This window comes from Magnolia sinica, chromosome 4 (assembly GCF_029962835.1).
Source record: "Magnolia sinica isolate HGM2019 chromosome 4, MsV1, whole genome shotgun sequence".
NCBI classification, from domain to species: Eukaryota; Viridiplantae; Streptophyta; class Magnoliopsida; order Magnoliales; family Magnoliaceae; genus Magnolia; species Magnolia sinica.
Genome location: NC_080576.1, coordinates 100,658,970 through 100,682,236, shown reverse-complemented (window position 1 = coordinate 100,682,236; position 23,267 = coordinate 100,658,970). Strand labels below are relative to the sequence as shown.

The following is a 23,267-nucleotide window of genomic DNA, read 5'->3' as shown; positions in this document are numbered from 1 at the left end:
TTCATAAACTCTCACCGTTTATGCCTAATAATAATAATAATAATAATAATAATAATAATAATAATAATAATAATAAACAATTACAAAGGAAACTAATGAAGGATTAAGGAAGAAGAAAGGAAGAAGGAAGAAGGAAACCAAAAACACTATTCCCTCTCACGCGCTCTTCATATGAAAAAAAAAAAAAACGAAGGAAACGGCCAAATGGTCTCATTGGCAAGGGCTCTATGTTTTAAACACATATACATCTTATGCTAGGGCCGTTGGGTTATTATGAAGCAAATCTAACTCATCTATATGTAAGGAATTTTAATTTAATGTCATTGGTTCAACTTTGAGGGTAAAACTCATCATAAATATACCACATTAAAGGAAACAATTCAGAATTAACGAAGAATAACATTCGTGTAATTGTGTACCACAGAGAACTTCAAATAGAAAATTGAAAAAAAAAAATCCTCATGTGAATTTATGACTGTCCAATTAAAATGAACGGATTAAATCACCTAAAAGGTGGGCCAAATTTCAATTTTTAGTGGGGCTCACATCCATTTATATAAAAAAAATCTTTTATACTCTCGAGACAAGAATCCACCATAAGAGCTATGGCTGTGGGGTCATTTTTATCATCCAAAAAATAAATAAAATCTTCTCGTGAGCCATACAAGTTTTGAATCAAGCTGGCATCCGTGCTATACCTTCATCCATGACTACGTGACCTTATCAACAGGTTGTATGACAAATAAACATTAAGGTGGCTTCACGAATTGTTTTTAACTGTTTGATGACAAATAAACATACTGGTGGCCTCGTAAATTTTGTATGACAGGGATTTAACCACGACTATTTCCTGTGGTGTAGTCGACTCAGGACTTGTATCTACTTCATTGTTGGGATCATGCCTAGAATGATCTTTCAAAATGGATGGACGGTGTGGATGTAAGGCACATACATGGCACGGATCTACCCAAGAGTAGAATACCCAACTCCGTCCAGGTCACATATCTTCAGGTTCCCAATAGAAGCACGCCACCTGTCTTCATTTTCTATATTGGTCATATAACCTATTCATTTTATACACAACGGGGCCATGGTTCAATGATCTAAACCGTTTATCCTACGTGCCCCCACCAAGGGGATTCAATATACAAAAGATACACTCACAACAGAGTAGACAACAAGGTTATATTTGTGTTTTCCTTTCATCCGTGTCATTCCCACGGTTTTCCATGGTGTGGATCATTCGAGCTTTGGACATCCTTTCATCCTCTCTTGACTCTTGGCAGTTAATGTGAAGCGTTTTGTTAGAATACGTCAGTGCAGAATCCAAACCGTTGTATGATGGGCCATATCTTGAATAGTGGATGCCAAGAACACAAACTTTTTAAATTGGAATATTTCAGATGATTGAATCTTTTCCATTGAATATGAAAGCTATCCATGAATTTTAAATAATTACGGACTCTTGCTTAATTTTCGGAAGCGGATTAGATACTGACAAGGTCAGTATCCAGATGGCTACTGAAGTGACGTCACCAAGCTGTGTGGACCCCACCATGATGTATGTGTTGTATCCATACGGTCCAACCATTTTTAGAGATCGTTTTATGACATTAAAAAAAGAATAAGATAGATCTAAAGTTCAAATGTACCCACCACAGAAAACCGTAGGAGCAGTCACATCCACCATTGAAACGTTTATAAGGCCGACCGTGATGTATTTTTGAGATCCAACTTATTCATAAGTTAATATAGAGATGGATGAAGTGAAAAAATATATATATCAGCTTGATGGAAACTACCGTGGCCCCTAAGAAGTTTTGAACGGTGGATGTCACTATCCCCACTGTTTTCTATGGTGGGGTCCAATTGAACGGTATGGATACAATACATGCATCATGGTGGGGTCCACAGAGCTTGGTGACGTCACTTCAGTAGCGATTTGGCTACTGACCTTGTCAGTATCCAATCCGCGCCCTTAATCTTCATTTCTCCACGTCTACATTGGTGTAGAATCCAATAGAACCTCGCCACTTGTCAGTAACAGTCAGTTGATTCAATCTACAGAAACAAACTCATCCACACCGTAGATCTCTCCGTCCCAAAATGAGGTCCATGTCCAGCCCTGTCTTGTGCACTTCCATACCAATCCCCTCTCACAAGTGCCAACGAGATACGTGAAGGAAATCCAACCAGTCAACATGTTAACACGTGGGCCCCAAAACAGTCCTTCTCATCAAGGGCTTAAAATGCACATAGGAAATGGACGGTTAAAAGAAATCAATCAACAATCCGAATTCAATGCACATACGGATTGATTTTCCACCCAGGGAATCTAAACCGTGGCCCTGCACGAAGAGCAATTTAGATCTCTCACACATGTGGAATGTGTTATCAACGGTCTTGATTCCCCAAACGGATAATCACGTGTAACTGCGAGGAACTGAAGTGACTGATCGCTCGACGAACTGAAAAACTCCTCCATTTATAAAACTCCATTCTCTCCAAGCATCAAGCAGTAAGAAGAGTCTCGAAAGAGTGGAAATGAGGAAGTGGACGCTCCCAGCAGCTCTGTTTTTCTTCCTCCTACTATCTCTCCTTCCAGATCAAGGCAAGCTAGGGTTTTTTTTTTTTTTCCTTTGATCTTCTTTTAGGTTTTTCATTGTTTTTGCATCTGGTGATTGTTGTTAGAATCTTCTATTCTTTTTTGTTTTTGTTTTGTTTTGTTTTTTTTTTTTTGAAAATTTGGTTTGTATTTTTTATTAGGTCGGAAATTGCATGCGAATGCGGAGGGAAATGGCGATTCGGAGGAATTGGTAGATCCGCCAAAGGTCGAGGAGAAGATCGGTGGCGCCGTTCCCAATGGTCTATCGACGGATTCGGATGTTGTCAGGAGGTTTGAGTTTTTTGATGGATTTTTCTCAGCCGTTGGATTATTTATTATTTATTTTGGAGGAAATGTGCAGTGGCTAGCTTTTGGGCCGTAAATCTGTATAGGTGGGGCTTGCATTTTGATGATGCAGATCATTTATCTTGATGGCCCCACCGTTGCCTATGGTAGGTGATTCGGTGATAAATTCGCAATGTGGGTGAATCTGTCTGTTGGTTCACTGGCAAATGGACAGTTAGAAGTAATATATAGCCAGCAGTCCTATGTGCAACAAGAAAGAGGCTGATGATCGGATGGTTGGGATTATTTGAAGGAGAATTTTTGGTCCATCAGCAATCCATGATGAGGCTCACTAGATAAACTTTATGGATTTTAGATTGCTGAAACACGAATCCTGCTTGCATGGAATTCTAGCTAACAATCTATTTGAAATGAGAGAAATCCTGATGCAAACCCGAAATGGAAAGCAAATAAATCAATAAGAAAAGAAAGAGATCGTGGGAAAAGACCCAACAATTCTCTAGCCGAATGCCAGAGATCACAAATGCAAGACGAGCAAGCTCAACAGTCCTCCCTCCCTTCAACAGCCACCATAAAGAAAATAAGAAAAAAAAATCATAGGGCCTGTTTGGATGCCTGTAAGTTCTTTTAAGTTGTAAGTGACTTACCTGTAAGTCACTTACAAGTGAAAGTTACTCAGAGGTAACCTGTTTGGATGTAAGTTGTACGTCACTTACAGGTAAGTTAGTTTTTCTGTTTGGATAACCTGTAAGTTACTTACAGGTAGAAAGTTGTATATTCACATCAAACAGAACTTAGATTAGGGAATTGTTATAAAATGTTATAATCATATAAAAAAAACATGGGATCAAATATGTTATTTTCTTAAGCCCATCAAGATGAATATTTGAGATAATTATTAAGCTAAAACAATCATCAAGTGAGTTATAAAAGTGGGCCCGCGAATTCAAAATATCCATAATATGGAGTAATAACTCAATTTAAACGTTGAGAATAAACTTCCTCAGTGAAAAACTCAGCAACACAAATAAGGTGGGCCTAAAATCTCCAATGGAGAAACGGTTGGGCAGAGTGGATATATAACACACCATCAAGGTGGGCCCACTACCGTGTTACCAGTAATGCAATCAAATTGTGTACCCAGTTGCTGGTGTACTTTTATTACACTAAATAAATTTAGTTGGGCCCACTATAAATGTATACCCAAAGCTCAAGTGGACCATATCACAAGAAACAGTGGAAGTACTGATTTGGACAGTTGAAACCTCTCTAGCGCCCATAGCGATCTTTATTTGTCATCCAACTTGTTCATAAGATCACGAACACCTGAATGAGGGGAAAAAAAATCAGCTCAATCCATAACTTCTGTGGGCCCCCAGAAATTTTCAACGGTTTACACTCAATTCACACTATTTCCTGTGTTGTGGTCCACTCGATCTTTGGATATAGCTAATTTTCAAGTTCAGGACTTAAAAAATGAAGTATTAAAATGGATGACCGGTGTCGATCAAATACATACATCATGGTGGATCCCACATATTTTAAGCATCACTCCTCACTCAATCCCTTCCCGCCGATTACTTAGCTGCGGACAGGTTGGCAAGAGTTCTCTTGAGAACTTTTTGAGAACTCATCACGCGTGACTTGAATCTAAAATCTGAACGGTCCATGTGATACTGAACCCCATGAAACTCCTATGACCCAACTGTTACTTTGATCTAAAACATTGGTGGGCCATAACAAAAGAAAACATTTTCCTACTTTGATTTGTATCTCTCTTTTCTATGGCCCACTAGAGTTTTAAATCACGGAGAAAATTAGTCCCTGACGGTTTCATGGGATGCTGCATCACATGGACCGTTCGGATTAGAGGTCTATGACACGTGTGAAAAAATGCACACATGCGCAGGTGCGTATAAGTGAGCGTGCCTTATCGTGTAACGTCAAGCCACTACTGTTTTCAAAGATTAAAAAAGGGTTGATGAAACCCTACCGTTTTCAAAGAGAAAAAAAGGGTTGATGAAACCCTAACGTTCTAGGGGGAGAAGAGACGGAAGGCGGTAATTGCAGGAAAAGATTGCAGAGACGGAGAGAGATTGCAGAGAGGAAGGGAAGGAGGGGGAGAGAGATTGCAGAGAGGGAGTGAAGGAGGGGAAGAGAGATTGCAGAGAGGAAGGGAAGGAGAGGGAGAGAGATTGCAAAGAGGGAGTGAAGGAGGGGAAGAGAGAATGCAGAGAGGGAGGAGGAGAGTGCTTGGGATGGAGAGACGAAACCTTCAATCCCCTTTGGTGCGTTTCTCCCTCTTCCCCTCTTTTTAAAAATCTGACCATTGAGCCTGTAAGTGACTTACAGGGAAGTGACTTCCCACCCCCATCCCCCCTGCAGTTTTTTGGTAGATTTGCCTGTAAGTGACTTACAGGTTGTAAGTTACTTATAGGTGATTTTTCTCCCCCAAACACTACCTGTAAGTGACTTCCCTATAAGTAACTTCCCACTTACCCAACTTACAGGCATCCGAACAGGCCCATAAAGTGAGTATTAATCAGCTTGTCTTATTCCATAGGTCATAGGTCCTATTTATAATCAACCTTACAATCTGTAATAAAGGATATGGAATCTAAAAATCTACAAAAATAGAAAAGCAACTAAATAACAAAGCATTCTAATTAATAAAATGCCTAAAATAAGAAGATACTTAGATAATAAAATATTTAAAATTATTCCCTGCCTAAAATAAAGATATGAAAGAAAGATCAGAATTCCTAATCTAGAGATTTGCAAGAAATGGGAAGTGGTGATGGGCTAAAAAAGGAAGGTGGCCCTTTTCTTGTACACACGTGCGAAGTGTGCTCGCATGAGATGTGGCCCTTTTCTTCAAATCTTGATCAATCGGCACATGTGGCCATTTGGTTGCATCAAATCCACCGATCAGTTGGCTGTTGATTGAGATTGTTCATCTGGTTGGCTTCACTATACATGGGTAAATGCTATAAAGACCTCTCTTTTTGGTGAATCCTAGCTATCTATTGATTGGCTTGCGAATGGTAGATTGGAAATAATGTATAGCCAATGGTCCTGTGTGCAATGGGAATGTCTGATGATTGGATGGCTGGGATTCTTTTATGGAGAAGGATTTTGGTCCATCACTAATCCATGAAGGGGGAGAATGAGGTAACGATCTGGATTGCTAAAATATGGGTCTCACTTGTGAGTAATACTAGCTGCGAGTGAAATCCACTGATTAGTTGGCCGGTGATGTAGATTGTTCATCCTTTGGCCCCACTATTGGTGATGCTGTGAAGAACTCCCCTGTTTGGTGTATCCTAGCTGCATGTTGATTGGCCTGTGAATGAATGATTAAAAGTAACATCTGGCCAACCATATGAATGGGAGGAAGTCCTATGATTGGGTGGCTGGGATTATGTGACAGAGGATATTTTTTGTCCATCCCCAATCCCTGATGGGGTCTGTGATATAAACCATCTAGATGATTGAAACATGGGCTGTGTTGTAAGTAATACTAGCGGCAATCCATGTGAAACTAAAGAATGGTTTTTGATCCATCACCAATCCACGAGGATGCACATGAGATGAACGATCTAGAACACTTAAAGATTGGTCGTGCTTGTAAGTAATACTAGCTGACAATACGTATGGAAGGAGAGAAGTGATCTAGAACACTTACAGATGGGTCCTGCTTGTAAGTAATACTAGCTGACAATACATATGGAATGAGGAAAACCCGCTGATTAGTTGAATTGGAATTTTCAATAGAGGACATTCTTGGGTCAATCACCCATCCAATGTGAGGCCATGAAATGAAAATTCTGGATCACTGAAAGACTGGCCCCATATGTATGGTGCTGACCTTAATGAAAACTGTAGTAGCTCAGTCCTGAGTGTTTCTCTTTTGAGCAAATTTCCTCTCACCTAGCAGGCACTTCCAAGTATTTGCACTGGCCTAGAAGTCAGACAGGTCTGCTTATTAGGATGATGGCATATATAAGTTGTATATGGGCTGTACATAAATCCTTTTGACGACCAATTTTCCATAGATGTTTGGCCCACCTGCTGTGGAGACCAGCCTGATTTTTCAGGCCAGGATCCATACATGATGGGCCCTGCCTTGTGAACTTGGATCTCCCACAGGCATGTATGGAATCCTACTCATGTGAGTAGCCTCAGACGTTCTCCTTGATTTCTAACGGTGATGACTAACTGAGGGGATGGTTTTTTTGGTTCAGGGAGGCAGAATCAATCTCTCGGAGATCTCTGCGGACTAATGCAGAGAAATTTGAGTTCCAGGCAGAGGTTTCACGGCTGATGGATATACTCATCAACTCGCTGTATAGCAACAAGGACATCTTCTTGAGAGAACTGATCTCTAATGCTTCTGATGTAAACTGAGCTCTCATTATCCAATACATTATTTATTGAGTTTTGATGCCTTTGATTTTAATGAAATATGTTCCATTTATTTGGCAGGCATTGGATAAGATCAGATTTCTTTCGCTTACAGATAAGGAGATTTTGGGTGAAGGCGATACTGCAAAGCTTGAGATCTTGGTTAGTGATGGCTCATTTAGTATAGTAATATAGAGGCCATATTTGGATTCACAAGTGAATTGAATTGCATACGCTCAGTTTCAATAAGTGGAAATGACAAAGAACAATGATTTTATCCTAGTATTCATGATGAGGACGTAGCATTCAAATTGCAGCTATGTCTGTTCATGTCCAACTCAAAAGTGAATGAATTGTAGGCCCTCAACATGTAGTCGGTGGAGAATTTTACAATTGGGTTGTTTCCACTTTATTAGATCAATACCTGCATTCGATCTGCTAGTTCATCCTATCACAATATAAGAATGATTTTTCACGTTAACATTCTGTTATGGGAAGTGGGAAAATCCCTCTGTTTTGAACATTTTAGTTTGCTATATTTGTGGTACAATGCAGATTAAATTAGACAAGGATAAGAAAGTGCTTTCTATTTGTGACCGAGGCATTGGAATGACAAAGGAAGATCTGATCAAGAACTTAGGAACAATAGCAAAATCTGGAACTTCAGGTATATATATACTTATGATCGCTAATATAGAAAATGGTAGCTTTTTTTCCTATATGAAATTTGTTTGATTTATTTAATTTTTTTGGGAGAAAGGAAATGCATTCTGAAAGTATAATTAATTTGTCTTTTATACAGCTTTTTTGGAGAAAATGCAGACAGGGGGTGATCTAAATCTGATTGGGCAATTTGGAGTTGGGTTTTACTCAGTATACCTGGTTGCCGACTATGTTGAAGTCATTAGCAAACACAATGATGACAAACAGTGAGCAGTGAAAAGTCCTAAAGTTTATTTATTTATTTATTACAATTGTTTTGATGTCTTTTTGTGGTTCTTTAGGTATGTATGGGAGTCAAAGGCTGATGGAGCTTTTGCAATTTCTGAAGATACATGGAATGAACCACTGGGACGTGGCACGGAAATCAGGCTTCATCTTAGAGAAGAAGCTGGTGAATATTTGGAGGAATCGAAATTAAAAGTTAGTGTTGCAAAACCTTTGAGTAATGGTTCTTCATTGGAATTTATTTATTAGAGTTTATAATGCTGTTAGTCAGTAGTTTCTATGAGCACCTTTTGCATTGAGTGTTTTAGAATTTAAATAGCGTGTAGTGTATAAAGTAGTGTCATCCCCCTCTATAGCGTGTAATGTAAGCTGAGTCGCATCTACTTCTATGTTTTAATTAGAATAATAAGACAAAATATAATAAGTAGTAAACAGCAAAAAGAATTCACAGTGATGATGGGATGCCCCAAAATAGGCCTATCCAATCATCAAGTGGGTCACAGCATAGAAATCAATGCACAACCACCCAAGAAGCCTGCTCTATAGCATGGTTGGCCTACTTGATGGTTGAATCCACTTTGTTTGATTGGCCTCTGGGCTACACCAAAGAAAACAATGGCCAAGTGTGAGCCAACTAAGGAAATCAAGCTTATCCAACCATCACATGTGCCATGCCATAAAAACAAGGCACAATCATCCAAACACCTCCGCTTAGCATGGTGGCCCATGCCCGCCCTGGGTTTGGGTGAATGGTTAGTGTTGTGGGTTGTTTCCCCACAGACGCAAGTTTGATTTCCCTCCCCATGATTTACTCATTGCACGTGGTTTGCAGGTGATTGCGTGCATCCTCAGGGAATAGTCTTGCCTAAAAAGGGGTGAGGACACCCTGTCGTCAGTAAAAAAAAAGAAAAAAAGAAAGCATGGTAGCCCGGTTGGATGGGTTTTACGCCATGCCATAAACACATCGCAACGGGCCCACACAGAAAAAATGTTGTAGAGCAATCCTATCCAACGACATTGCATAGGAACCATAGGAACCATCCTCATATAAAGAAAAAAAATTGAAAAAATCCCAGAAGAAACTATAAATCTTTGTCCGAGATGAAAAAGAACTCACTAAGAGATATTAATGGTTAAGAACATACCTCTATCAAACTTGAGAATAGATTCAAATCAACAATAATAACAACAATAATAATAAAAGTGTTTTTTTTAGCCTCATAGCTGTACGGACATGAAAAGGTGAGAATCTGATTCCAACCCCCCCCCCCCCTCAAAAAAAAAAAACTTGTTTGGGGTCCAATGCTCTTGAAATACACTTTAACCGTTGGTTACACTACATCTACTATGTGCTACACACAACATAGCGTATGCTCCACGATTTGGCACTTCATCCATTTGCCAGGAACATTCTTGGCTTGTCATTCTAGCATCCATGCACTATGCAAAAGAAGAAAATACTGTAATGGCTGGGTGTTTTTGTTGCTACAACATGAAACTATGTTGAAGCTACACTGAATGCAAAATTATGGTTGATCTCTCGTTACATTGATAATTGTGATTGATCTCTCATTACATTGATAATAAGAGGAAGGTAACATTACCAAGAGGAACATATGAGGACAGGTAAAATGACCAAGAGGAAGATTGTAATGGAAAGAAAAGCACCTGGCATGGGAATCGCTCGAGCCCTGACACGTTAGATTAAACCATTATCCTGACAATCTAATTAATGGATGGAAATACCAAGTTTTGATGAGATATGAGTTGGTGTAGGTTATTAAGATTAGAATCCAATTTTAAGTAGGGACATTTTGGTGTTTGGAGTGCTTATCATCTTCGGATAGACCATCTATACTCTATATAATGTGAGTAGCATTTGGACTTTGGACATTTTGCCCTCACAAATGGTTTTTAGAGGGTGCTGAAATTAAAAATTCAAAGGACATGAAAGAACCTTAACTAAAATTTTAGGGTATTTCAGGAACGCAAAATTGTGGCTGGTGTCCCTAGGACAGATACCTGCAAAAACCAGCCAATGGGCTGCATTTTAACCACAAAAAGAATCTTGAATGCCTACTTTTCTTCTAAGTAATCTTTTATGCTTAGGCAGAGTGTGATGGATGATACACAGGCACTTAGAAATTACTGATAAAAAGCATACGTGGCATATAAATAATTCAAAATAAACCATCCAAACTATGGGTACCAGCTTAGATTTACCTTGAAACCAAGCCTGCTTTTATTTGGTTATTTAATTATTAATTTTCTGGACATATTTGTTGGATGGCTGAAAATGAAAAATATCCAGTGGTCTTATTTAAAAAAGAAGTGCTCACAAATCAGAGGTGAGGATCCAAACAGTTTGATTTCTAGATTCTAGCTTAGCAACAGTGGGTTTCACAATTTTATCAGTTTAATTGGAGTTAATATTTTTCCTGTGTACCATTTCGAGGATTGTGTATCAAGCATCATATGCAGTTAGTGTATCATCTCTTCTGAAATTCTAGGCTGGTTCCTCCCTCTCCCCGATTTCTCTCCATCCTTTCACATGTGCCATGCCCCCCTAGTTTTCTTAGTCCAGATCGTGGAAACTTTTTTTTTATAGGAAATGATAATTACAGATTTTTTTTGAATGATTTGGTAAACACAACAAGAGTGTTTGTTTGTTATATCATTGTAACTAAGATATATGTTGTGTTCGAGCATCGACTGCTTCCTCGTGCTAGAGCAACCTTATGTACCGCGAACCACAAATGACACCCCCATGACCAGGGGAATCTGCAAGCTTGTTCACTCCCCAAAGTATATGAGAGAACCTAATATGCAGCCTTTTCGTGCTAAGATCAAAGATTTATAATAAAGCTTTCCAGCTCCTTTTTTTTTTTTTTTCCTTGAATGACAACCAAATTATTAAGAAACAAAAACAAAAAAGAGCTACAACCAGAAGAGATGATGAGCTATCATCCCCCTGCAGAAAACAGGTATAAAAACTGTACTGGGGGCTTAATGCTTCAAGAAAAAGAAAAAGAAAAAAGACATTCACTGAGCCCAAGAAGCACCACAAAGGACCACACTCTTAATGCTTCAAGACTTGTGAATCCTTCCATTTAACAATGAAATCAGGAATTGAAATGAATCCCATCCCATTATTGTTGAAAGGATCCTTCTAGGAATAAGCTCCACCTTAGCTTCTTTTTTCCTAAAAGACATGGGATTCCTTTCTGTTCCAAATGCACCATGATACTGCAAATGGCACAATACCCAACAAGATTGCGCCATGGGCAGGTAATGGGCCTTTCTCCCCACTCCGCTATCAAATCATACACGGATTCATTAAGAATTCATGCCAAGCCAAAAGGATTGAAGATACTTCACCGTTGTGCCCTTGCAACTTTACAATGAATGAAGTTCCTCCCTATTTACACTGGCAAATTCATGTCTTGAGTGTTTGAGTGTTGTTCTCTTATTTTATGCTGTTTTATCTCACCTGGAAGTTGTGGAATAGTGCTGAGATCTATTGAGTGTTCTAAGTTTCATTTTTATTAATGTTATGGGTGATCCTTTGATTACAGGAGCTTGTGAAAAAGTATTCTGAATTTATCAACTTCCCCATATATCTCTGGGCAAGCAAAGAAGCAGACGTAGAGGTTCCTGCAGATGAAGATGAATCTGGGGAAGAAGGGGAAACATGTAAGATTTATAATAATTCCATTTACTAGCCATCTATTATTCTTGGTCATGATAATATTTCTATTGGTGTTCTAAAACCTGGACTAGATGGACCAGCTGGCTAGACCCATTTGGAACAGAAACTTCTATCAAAATTGGCTGGGCTCACTAGAAGCCCAGGTCAACTAGGTGATCAACTTTTTTTTTTTTAAAAGAAAAGAAATCCCCTAGTATACTGTCCCACATGCATCTTTTGTCATAAAGCAGACATCGTAACCACCATGCCGCTTATAGATTGATTGTTGAGCCTTGTATTTTAAATACTTACAGATTAAAGAGGGTTACAGTGGGTCTGACTGAGTGGAATGATGGTTGGACCGAACCATCCCCAAAACATGGATGGGATCTTTGTAAACATTTGTTTCTGTGACAAGCATTTTCATGGTTGCCTCGTCTTTCTCTTATCTTCACACATTGTTACTGTTGCCAACAGCTGAAAGCAGCTCTTCAGAGGATGAAGAAACGGAAGAGGAAGATACCGAGAAAAAGCCAAAGACAAAGAAAGTGAAGGAAACAACTTATGAATGGGAGCTTTTGAATGATGTGAAAGCCATATGGCTGCGCAGTCCAAAGGAGGTGACTGATGAAGAATATACCAAATTCTACCACTCTATTGCAAAGGTGAATCTTTTTTATCCATGCTTGTTCCTTGTGGTAACATTAACAGGTTTATGAACTGTTAGGCTCTGTTCAAAGGCCTTTAAGATAAAAGGTTTCTTCTTGAGGGTTATTATCGAATTGTTGACCAGGATTTTAGCGATGAAAAGCCATTGGCTTGGAGTCATTTTACTGCCGAAGGTGATGTAGAGTTCAAGGCTGTTCTTTTTATACCTCCTAAGGCTCCTCATGATCTTTATGAAAGTTACTACAACAGCAATAAGTCCAACTTGAAGTTGTATGTTAGACGGGTCTTCATATCAGATGAATTTGATGAGCTTCTACCCAAGTACCTGAGCTTTTTACAGGTAATCAGAAGTCTTCACCAGATTCGGATAATTACTTGCAATTTAAGTCTATAGATACTCACCAGGGCTCCATTACATTTCAGACTTAGATTCAGAAGTGATAGTGAGCTTTGGATCCATGAACTCATATATTTTCCTGGTTTACATAGGGTCTTGTTGATTCTGACACGTTGCCTCTTAACGTCTCACGAGAAATGCTTCAACAACACAACAGTCTGAAGACAATCAAGAAGAAACTCATCCGCAAGGCACTTGATATGATTCGTCGCATTGCAGATGAGGATCCTGATGAGTCTGATGACAAAGACAAGACAGGTATAACTGCTGACCAGAGTATGCAGATATTTCTAATTGTATTTCTTTCCAAATGGTCTTTCTTTCCTGGGGACTACCACCTGTATTTCTTTATTCCTTTTTTCTTCTCCTTTTTAATTGCGGATGGTGTTGTAGACGTGGATAAAACCAGCGAGGATGATGAGAAGAAGGGGAAATATGCCAAGTTCTGGAATGAGTTTGGCAAGTCCATAAAACTTGGCATCATAGAGGATGCTAGTAACAGAAATCGTCTTGCAAAGCTACTCAGATTTGAAAGGTAGCATCTGCTTTGTTTTTTCCCCTCATTTTGTGGCATGCTTTCTTGGAACTATCTCATATGGATATTTTGAAGGCCTCAGATTTCTAAGAGTGGCGCTTCATTTGTTACCCTTGGTTCTCTTTCAGTACCAAGTCTGGTGGGAAGCTGGCCTCTTTGGATCAGTACATTTCGAGAATGAAACCTGGGCAGAAGGACATATTTTACATAACAGGAGCCAGCAAGGAGCAATTGGAGAAATCCCCATTCCTTGAAAGGTTGACGAAGAAAAACTACGAGGTATGAATTAGATTATGAGTACTTAACATTTTTATATGAGTACTGCGGAAATTCCCGTAGTTTTGGATCATTCAGTCTTTGCAATGTTATTGGCATTTTCACATGGGCTCTGGCCACACGAAATCGCCAATCCCTTCTCTGACTCTGACCAACCTTTGCTTAAGAAATGGCTCTAAATTTTTATAATGATCCAATATTCTGTCTAAAATCCAGACTTTGGTTTCTCCTGGAATGGAATAACTTGTCTTTTTTAGTATTAATGATAAAAAATTGCTTCTGATTGTTTGAAGCGCTCAAACCCATCACTCATTCCGCAGAAATAATGAAGACTTCGAATTTCTAAAATGGACCAAATTTCTTGATTTCTAGAAGGTCAATTGGTATTCTTGTCCTTCTTATGTATCTGATTTATAAAAGCCTTTTCAACCACCACAAGGAATACTTCATTTTGCTAAAATGAGTGACAATACCAAACCTTTAAAAGCTTCAACTGGCATAAATTACCTTCTGAAATGGGGACCGCAGAAACAATCAAAACACCATGTCAGTGGAAGATAGGCAGAAAGCTGACTACCCACCCTTTTGGTTCTTTTATTTTTCCTTACCTGCTCCGAACTCTCAGTTGGATCAGAACAATTTTTTAAGAACACTTTCAGATTCAACCAAAGTGGATTCTACTTTCAAATGCTTACCTGGTCTCTAACAAGCTCTCTAACTGCCACCTGTGCCACTTTTCATCTCTAGAAGAGCTTTAACTATCTGCCGTTTGTGTTTTCTTCTTTGACACCTGACATACCTTCATTTATTTATTTATTTACCATATTATTGCAGGTTATTTTCTTCACGGATCCAGTGGACGAATACCTAATGCAATACTTGATGGACTATGAAGACAAGAAATTCCAGAACGTGTCAAAAGAGGGCCTGAAACTTGGAAAGGAATCGAAGAACAAGGACCTTAAGGAGTCTTTCAAGGAGCTAACCAACTGGTGGAAAGACGCTCTTGCTAGTGAGAACGTGGATTCCGTGAAGATAAGCAACCGTTTGGATAACACTCCCTGTGTGGTGGTGACATCCAAGTACGGGTGGAGCGCAAACATGGAGAGGATCATGCAGTCGCAGACTCTCTCCGATGCCAGCAAGCAGGCATACATGCGAGGCAAGAGGGTGCTCGAGATCAACCCAAGGCATCCGATCATCAAGGAGCTTCGTGACAGAGTCATTAAGGACCCACAGGTGCATTTTGATCCAAAAGTATTAAATTTCTCAGGCCCTGTATTTCCACATCACTTGCACATGAGGAGAATGCAAGGTTGATATGAAGCTTACATTCTCTCTCATAAAACTCCCAAACATGTGGATTGGGACCGTTCATCTGTTGGATCAGCTCATGTGGGGTGGGTTTTAGGCTGATAATTGCAGTGATTGAATGAAATCTGACCATCAAGTGGTTGCGAGTTTGTTGTTGAATGTTGACCAGTGTTCTGTTTTGAGGTAATCATTACCTTTGAAGATTGTCTAATCCGATGGCAATCCAGTTTTACACCCTTTCTTTTGGGATAATCCCTATTCATGTGTGAGCCCACCGGATGAACAGTCCCAATCAATACATGATGTCTTGTGAATGATTTGCTTAGGCATAACAAATGGTACATGTATGGACACCAACTTCGTGACCAACATCATGTGAAATTCCCTGGTGACCAAGTCGGTGACCAACATCATGTGAAATTCCCTTTGGTGACCAACTCGATGTACTGGGCACTGATGTGGATGGGGAATCCCCGAAAGTCCCCACCATGTGATAATACTAATCATCCATTTTTCCATGTTAAATGTGGACCACTGGTTGTTGTCATCTGCTTTCAGCAGATGACAGGAATAATCCGGATGATAGGAATAGTCTGATGGGGGGAAGATGTTGAAGCACGTGTTGTCCCATGGTTGGGACTCCCTGATAAGCAATGGTCTGCACCTGTAACATTGCTCAGTTGGGGAAAAAAAGCGCTTCCATCAATGTGCAATACATGTGATCAACGACATGGCTTCGGCTTCTCGTCGGTATATATGTGTATTGTGTATCTCTTCCCCTGCCCTTACTTCTTCTTTTTATTTCTTTTTGTGGTTTAGCCATTCATATTATGAAAATATTGGGCTGCAGGAGGAGGGTGTGAAGCAAACCGCCCGTCTGATTTACCAAACAGCACTGATGGAGAGCGGTTTCATGCTCAGTGATCCCAAAGATTTTGCTTCTCATATCTATAGCTCAGTCAAGACAAGTCTGAACATCAGCCCAGATGCTCCTGTGGAAGAGGAAGATGACACAGAGGAAGAGGTTGAGGCCGATGCCAAGGAAGCAGATCCCAAGGGGGACAATGCTGGTGCTGCTGTCGAAGATGAGGCAGATGCAGACTCCGCCAAGGACGAGTTGTAGTTTGTTGGATGGGTGGCCCCCACCTTGTAGCGATTTTGATAGGGAAAAGCCTAAAGCCTGTTGTTTGCTACTGCTTAGTATGTGGTAAAACAGGAAATGGATGGTCTCTAATCTGTGTGCTTAGGGTAGTATAGTCAGCAGGAGCCTGCTCCGCTGTGATGCAGAGTTTAATACTGGAATGTTTTGACCTAAGAGTCAGGAACAGTTGCAAGTGTAGCTGCGCTGCATTGTAAGGTTCAGCATGACAAAAATAGTTGATGAGTTGGGAGAATATGAGATCACCCCGGCATAGACAATCTGTTAAAGATGATCCAGTATTTTTTTTTTCTTAGCTTCCGAAGTATTTTTTTTCTTAGCTTCCATTTGTAGTCAACCCCCCCCATTCTAATTCTCTTTCCTGTTCACTTTAAAGCTTGATTAGGAAAAAAAGAGACGCATGAACTTGACCAAGGAATATGCGGCATATGAACTGGGTGGCACTATCTAGTCTACCTGTATGTTTTCAAGATGCTGTGTGGCCCACTTGCTTTCAGTATACTGTTTTCAGTAATTGAAATGTCCAATGCGGCCTACTTTCAGTATACTGTTTGCCCCACCTAATTAGTGGACCAGCTTGACTATTGTGCCAGGGCAGAGTAGCATTGGAAATTGCTTGGGAAATGGCCTGATTTTATAGTTTGAAGTTGCTCGACTGTTTGAGAGAATGGTTTTTCAAAGGGAGTCCTGGAATTTTAGGAAATGAATAACACATTAGGTTGTTAACAATGAATTTGAATTTTGGTGATAACCCATCTGAAGTGCCTCTGCTAACAATACGCCCCATTAGCAATTTCAAAATGCGTGTTACCTGTTTTCAACCGCTTCTTCTCTTGCAAGCCATTTACTCTACCTCTACCTTTAGTGTAATGGGCCTCACCTGGCAAAGTGAAATCTATTGTTGGAATAGGATCGGTTAGACTTGGCTAGTCTGGGTCCGTCCAGTTCGGAGCCTGACTTTGAACCTACCTTAGGCCCAGGGCTGTTAATAGGTCAGGTTCGGTTTGGGTCTTATAGTAACCTTGCCTGGGCTAACTGGATTTTGGTCTAGTTCTTTAAGACTTAAATCCGGATCTTAACAGGTTCGAGTATCCACTGGGTATCCATTAGGTCTTTAAATCTAGGTTTCGAGTGGGGTTCAGGACAAATAAGAGCATTTACATGGTTCAGCTGAAGATCCGGACCCAAATAGATTCCGGTATTTATCTAGTACCCATTAGATCTTTTGGACCTAGGTTTTGAGTTGGGTTCATGACAAATAAGAGCAGCGCGTCCCAAGGATGGATTAGATTGCACACAGGTGCCACCTTTCCAATCCTTTCGGTTTTTGGATAATGTCCAAGCTTGATCTAGCACATGTCAATATGATTTTTTGCATAGGTCGTTTAATGTATGGAGTTGATCTCACGTGCACATCACGGTGGATCCTGTCAAAAATAAGGGCGGGCCTTAAAATTTGAGAGAGACACTGCTGATTTTTTAAGTGGTCCACTGTCATGTTTATATGAAATCCGCTCTGATCATTAGATGCCTAATTCTACATTAGGCCAAAGGCTAAAAAATCAGAATGACTAGTTTAATCAGTGGGCACCACCAAAAAACACAAGAGACGTTCACTCTTAATTTTTATACCGCCCACTGTGATGATTATAAAAAAATAAAAATCCAGTCCAGCCATTGGATGCCACACCAAAAATCATGCTTGCGGCTAAAAAATCAGACCTGTCGGTGCTTCAGGTGTGCCATACCATGAGAAACATTTTGAGGGTGAGTATTGCCTTGTACCCTGTTTCTAATCATATAATAGACTTAAATTATGGTGTTCACACTCATATTTTGCACTCTGCTCAGACCAATGAGGTGTCGCCATGTGTTGGCACTATGCGCTAAGTGAAGGATGGAATTTTACTCACACTCTTTATCATTATTTACTATTTACATGGCATGGCTAGATCAAATTATTCAAATGACATCATGTGCCAGCCATCTCTTGTGTGGTGTAGATCAATCTTTAAGAGTAGTTAGAGATGTGCACGTAAGAGAGAATATTAAATGCCATAATTCTATTAAAGAAAGTCTTTCTCTTAGCATTAAATGCTAAAATTTTATCAAAGCATGTATCTATCAACCATTGAATGCTGGAATCATCCCAGAGGCACTCTCTAGGTATGCCACAGCTAGTGATGTATGGACTCCAACCATCTCCAAAATTTTATCCAAGCATGTGTCTATCTACCATTGAATACTGGAATCATCCCAGAGGCACTCTCTAGGTATGCCAAAGCCAGTGAAGTATAGACACCAACAATCTCCCCATGCAGGGAATTGAGTGGCAAAGGACTCTGACCAATGCATGATTTGAACAAGTGATAGTTCCTTTCTTATACATGTGGTTGTACATAAGAGGTTATGCTGACGTGGAAGAATAAAGGAGATTTCCACAGCCGATTGTCCAAATCCCGCATGATACTGAAGACTATGTAAAACCACCGCCTCCTAGAAGCTTATAAAAAGAGCAATTAAAGAAGAGATAAGGGCTCTATGTTAACCACATCAACTAATTTTTTTACTTTCCTTTATCTTTCCTAGCATAGTTTAGCCTATTTTTACATAGCTACTACTTAGCGACTCCTGCTACAATACTTTAGGAATAAAAGTAATCTTTATACAACCTTAAGTTGTAGGACTATAATTATCTAAGTTTTGATCTAGTTGATCACACCCGCATTGATCGTCTGTTCTAATAGGTGTATCGGGTATTTATTTTTTCTTGTTTATTTATTCATTTGATTGTCTTTCAACCTGTTGATTGTAATGAGCATCATTTTCAAATATTAATGAAATATGCAACATGTTGTCTTCTTTAATTTGTATGTGTATTCTTATTCCTCTGAGAAGTATATTGAACTTGAAGTGTTGGTGATAAAACAAGTCCGTAAGTATGTAAACTCACGTCTATTGTCACAAGGCACACAAAATTCATTTAGAAGAATTAGCCGTCTTTCCTTTCACAAATCACTTGATTGGAGCGCAATATCAGTGGCCCAGAGGACTCTACATCCTCTGTCCAATCTCTAATCCATTTGTCTTGGTGAAGGGGACACCAACAATCCAATCAACCCTCGAGTCAGGCAAACTTTGGCACACCCATGCATCTTACTCTCATATATGTGCATCTAATATAGGTCCTCGCTCACACCTGCGGCCTAATCTAATTGAATTGAGAGCAACATATGAATGGGGTCGATTTGTGTGCCCTTACCTAACATGTAGTGATGGACATTTGTGATCACCGTGGATTTCACATAAACACATAGTGGGTTCCACCCGACCAGTCGACCACTTGTTCCCATAGCCAATTCCAACTTCTGTTAAAAAATCTACCAGAGGTACTTGAGTGATGATTACTTAATTTATGGGGTAGCTTATTAAAAATCTTTTATTAAATGTACGGGGATGTAAATACTATATTAATGTGGTAATGCTTTATAAAATTTCCTATTATACATAACTTTTTTAAAACTATATTTATGCCTATCTTTATTTTTCTTGTTATTTTTAATTTGAAAGTATCAAGTTGGGTATTGGAGTCAACTCAACTAAGTTGAACATCAGGTCGTGTCAAGTTTTTTGGTCTTGGAACTATGTTTAAAGTGTGATATTTAATTTAAAATTTTAATTAAATTAATTTATATCAAATGAGAGTATTGAAATAATCCATGGATGAAGGTAGATATTAGAAAAAGAATGGGCTTTTTATGTAAGTAAACCTGAAGTTTCGTGGGAGCACAGAAATAACATTCTTTTTTTAATCTTTATTTATCTACACGTCTGACACAATTTTGAATTTTCTTTGAATAAAAATGCCCTGTATTGAGCTTTATGTTTGAAAAGGCTCTCTACCATTTTTTTACACTCAAATATTCTTTTATCACTACTCATTGGCTAATTCTTCTTTTAGCACTTGATTCTGGGGATTTTTTATGCTTTCTGACTTTTTTTCGGTAATCTTTCGTGCTTTCTGACTAATCTCTTTAACAAAAAATTCTCGCTAAAAAAAATGGGTTCTAAGCTTGTTTAGAAAGAAAGTAAAAGGAAATGAGATGAATCTTATTACTCTTTGGTAATTCTTCTTTTATCATTATACTCAAGAGATCTTTCGTGCTTTATGACTACTCTTTCTAACAAAAACTTTTGCCTTTAAACAAACGGTTCCGAGCTTGTTTGAAAAGAAAATGGAGGAAAAAAATATTGCAAAATTTTCACTTATAAAAGATGGCTTCTTCCTTTTCTTTTAAATAATGTTCGTGAGCTGGAAGTTGGGTTTAATTTTCAAAGATCAAATGATTTTCAAATGAGATGATTTTAGTTTCATTTGAAAGCTCGTCAAATTTTCTTTTCAATGAGCCTAAGATCACCTCAATTCGACTTGTAACGAGAAAGTTATGATAATTTTCGTGAGATCGTGCGATGTTGCAAATAGAGCTGGGCAATCTTGACCTGATCCGAATCGATCTGACGGCTTGGATCGGTGCGGATCGAGTAGGTCAGGTTAGATCCGAAAGTTTTTCGGGTCGAGTACAAATCATGCCTACCCGGACCGATCCGATCTGTTTGGATCCAATTCAGTCCGATCCGACCCGATCCGGATGTATGTGTTTCGTTCATTCCGTTCATCCATTTTTAAAGTTCTTGTTATGGCTTGGTACCAAAAATGAGAGGAATATAAATCTCAGGTGGACTACACCACATGAAAACAATTGCGGTTGGATATCCACCATTAAAATGCTCCTAAGGCCTTCTATACTGTTTATTTGATATCCAATCTGTTGACTAGGTCATACAGTCCCAGATGAAGAGGAAAAAACAAAGATCAGCTTGATCTAAAACTTTTATGGCCCTCAAAATATTTTTAATGGTTGACTCTTATTCAACACTGTTTCCTGTAATGTGGTCCACTAGAGATTTGGATATACCTCATTTTTAGACTAATACTGTAAAATGATCTATAAAAATATATGGACCGCATGGATGAAATACATACGTCAAGGTGGGGCCCACATAGCACCAACCATCTCAGGGGGAGTAGCCAGCCGTTTCCCTCTCTGTGCACCCACCCACCATGATGTCTATCTGACATCCCTCAGCTGCTATAGGTACGTGTCGTGCGAAGACGAGCACTAACACTCCTCGAGCTCCAAGTTGTACGAACGGTTCAAAGGATATCAAAGTTACATGGCCCACAGTGATGTATTTATTATATCTACACCGTTCATATATTTTTAGATATCATTATAGAGCATTATCCAAAAAATAAATAATATCCAAAGATCATCTGGACCACACCACAAATAGTAGCAGAGAATGATTTTCACCGTTAAACAATTCCTGTGGTCCCCACGATAGTTAGATCTGTCTTATTTTTCGTCTCAAGCCTTAAGACGAGCTTGCCAAATGGATGGACGATTTGGATATAACAGATACCCCATTATCAGACCCATGGAACTTATATACAGCAAGTCGCATGCTTGCGTGAAAAGGATGGCATTGCACTTTCGTGCAGTGTATGTCAAACACTGTAATACGTATGGTGAAATCACGGATACAGTTTTTTCATAGTCTTGTGGGGCCCACCTTGATGTATATGTTTTATCTAAGCTGTTCATCCATTTTGACATATTATTTTAGGCCTTCAGCACAAAAATGCGGTATATTGAAGGCCGAAGTGGACCACACCACATGAAACAGTTGAATTAAATTCAAACAATCCGAATCGTATCCAACCCGATCCGACTCGGTTTCCTTGACCGAGTCGGACTCAGTTTGCGTCAGGCCAATCATGCATCGGATCGGTCCGAGTCAGGTGACCCGGACTCGGTTCCGAATCGAATCAGGTTCGGATCAGGCCACAAAGATTTCGGATCGGATCGAGTTATACCCAATCTGATCCAATCCGGACCAATGCCCAGCTCTAGCTGCAAACATAGGTAAATGCCATCATGGACTTTGGTCTAATTTTAAAAGGTCAAACGGTGTCTAAATGTAATGATTTTACTTTCATTTAAGAGCCTGGCGAATTATTTTTTCAAGAGCCTAAGGTTATCAAAGTCCATCATGTACCAGGGAATTATCATCATTTTTCATGAGATCATATGATGCTAAAAACAAGACCGAATGGTCACCATTATGAACTTTGGGCCCACTTTTAAATGGTCAAATAGTGTCTAAAATGAGATGATTCTAGTCCAATTTGAAAGATCATTGAATTATCTTTTTAATAAGCCCAAGATTACCCGAATTTAATTGTAACAAGGGATTTATGATTGTTTTTGTAGGATCGAGCAATGTTAGAAATGGGACCGAACAATTCATGAACACTATAATGGAATTTGAGACAACTTTTGAATAATCAAATGGTGCCCAAATGAGATGATTATAGCTCCATTTAAAATATCGTCGAATTATCTTTCTAATGAACCCAAGGTCACCCCGATCCGACCTATAATGGAGTTATGATCATTTTTATGGGATCATCTGGTGCTAGAAATGAACGTGAATAAGACCGTATACCAAACTCATATTGAATATATGCTCTTATTCACGTTCATGAGTGCATTCGCTTTTACTTTCAGTTCTAGTTTCGTGTGATCTCATAAATATGCTTATAACTCACTCACTCACTATAGGTCAGATCTGGTGATCTTGGGCTTGTTGGAAAGATATTTCGATGATTTTTCAAATGAGATTAGAACAATCTCATTTGAACACTATTTAAGCATTAAAAAGTAGGCCCAAATTTTATGATAGCATTCGTAAACCATTCGATCTCATTTCTAATTGTAAGTGCTATAGTTTCTATCCCTATGTGTTGTCAAATTTGTAGTGCCAAAATCACTATTATACTCTGTTATATATAACTTGCATAAGTGAAGCTCTCTCAAGGATCAACATACATGAACAAGCTAA

The 23,267-nt window shown here is 39.1% G+C and overlaps 1 protein-coding gene across 1 annotated transcript; it reads left to right on the top strand.

Moving 5' to 3' along the window:
- Positions 1 to 2,454: 2,454 nt before the first annotated feature.
- LOC131243516 (endoplasmin homolog) lies at positions 2,455 to 16,516 on the top strand. The gene is made up of 15 exons (XM_058242913.1): positions 2,455 to 2,611; positions 2,767 to 2,896; positions 7,156 to 7,309; positions 7,397 to 7,477; positions 7,871 to 7,982; positions 8,118 to 8,244; positions 8,320 to 8,458; positions 11,839 to 11,956; positions 12,429 to 12,616; positions 12,745 to 12,960; positions 13,110 to 13,275; positions 13,411 to 13,552; positions 13,681 to 13,831; positions 14,663 to 15,067; positions 15,993 to 16,516. The coding sequence occupies exons 1-15, from the start codon at positions 2,545 to 2,547 to the stop codon at positions 16,263 to 16,265; spliced, it is 2,469 nt and encodes an 822-aa protein (XP_058098896.1). The 5' UTR covers positions 2,455 to 2,544; the 3' UTR covers positions 16,266 to 16,516.
- The last annotated feature ends 6,751 nt before the right edge of the window (positions 16,517 to 23,267 follow it).

Bases quoted from the DNA above. Each gene is read 5' to 3' on its own strand.
- LOC131243516 (XM_058242913.1), top strand. From the start codon at position 2,545: ATGAGGAAGTGGACGCTCCCAGCAGCTCTGTTTTTCTTCCTCCTACTA. The intron at 12,617-12,744 runs GTGAATCTTTTT...ATTGTTGACCAG, and splicing joins TCTACCACTCTATTGCAAAG to GATTTTAGCGATGAAAAGCC. The intron at 15,068-15,992 runs GTGCATTTTGAT...ATTGGGCTGCAG, and splicing joins GAGTCATTAAGGACCCACAG to GAGGAGGGTGTGAAGCAAAC.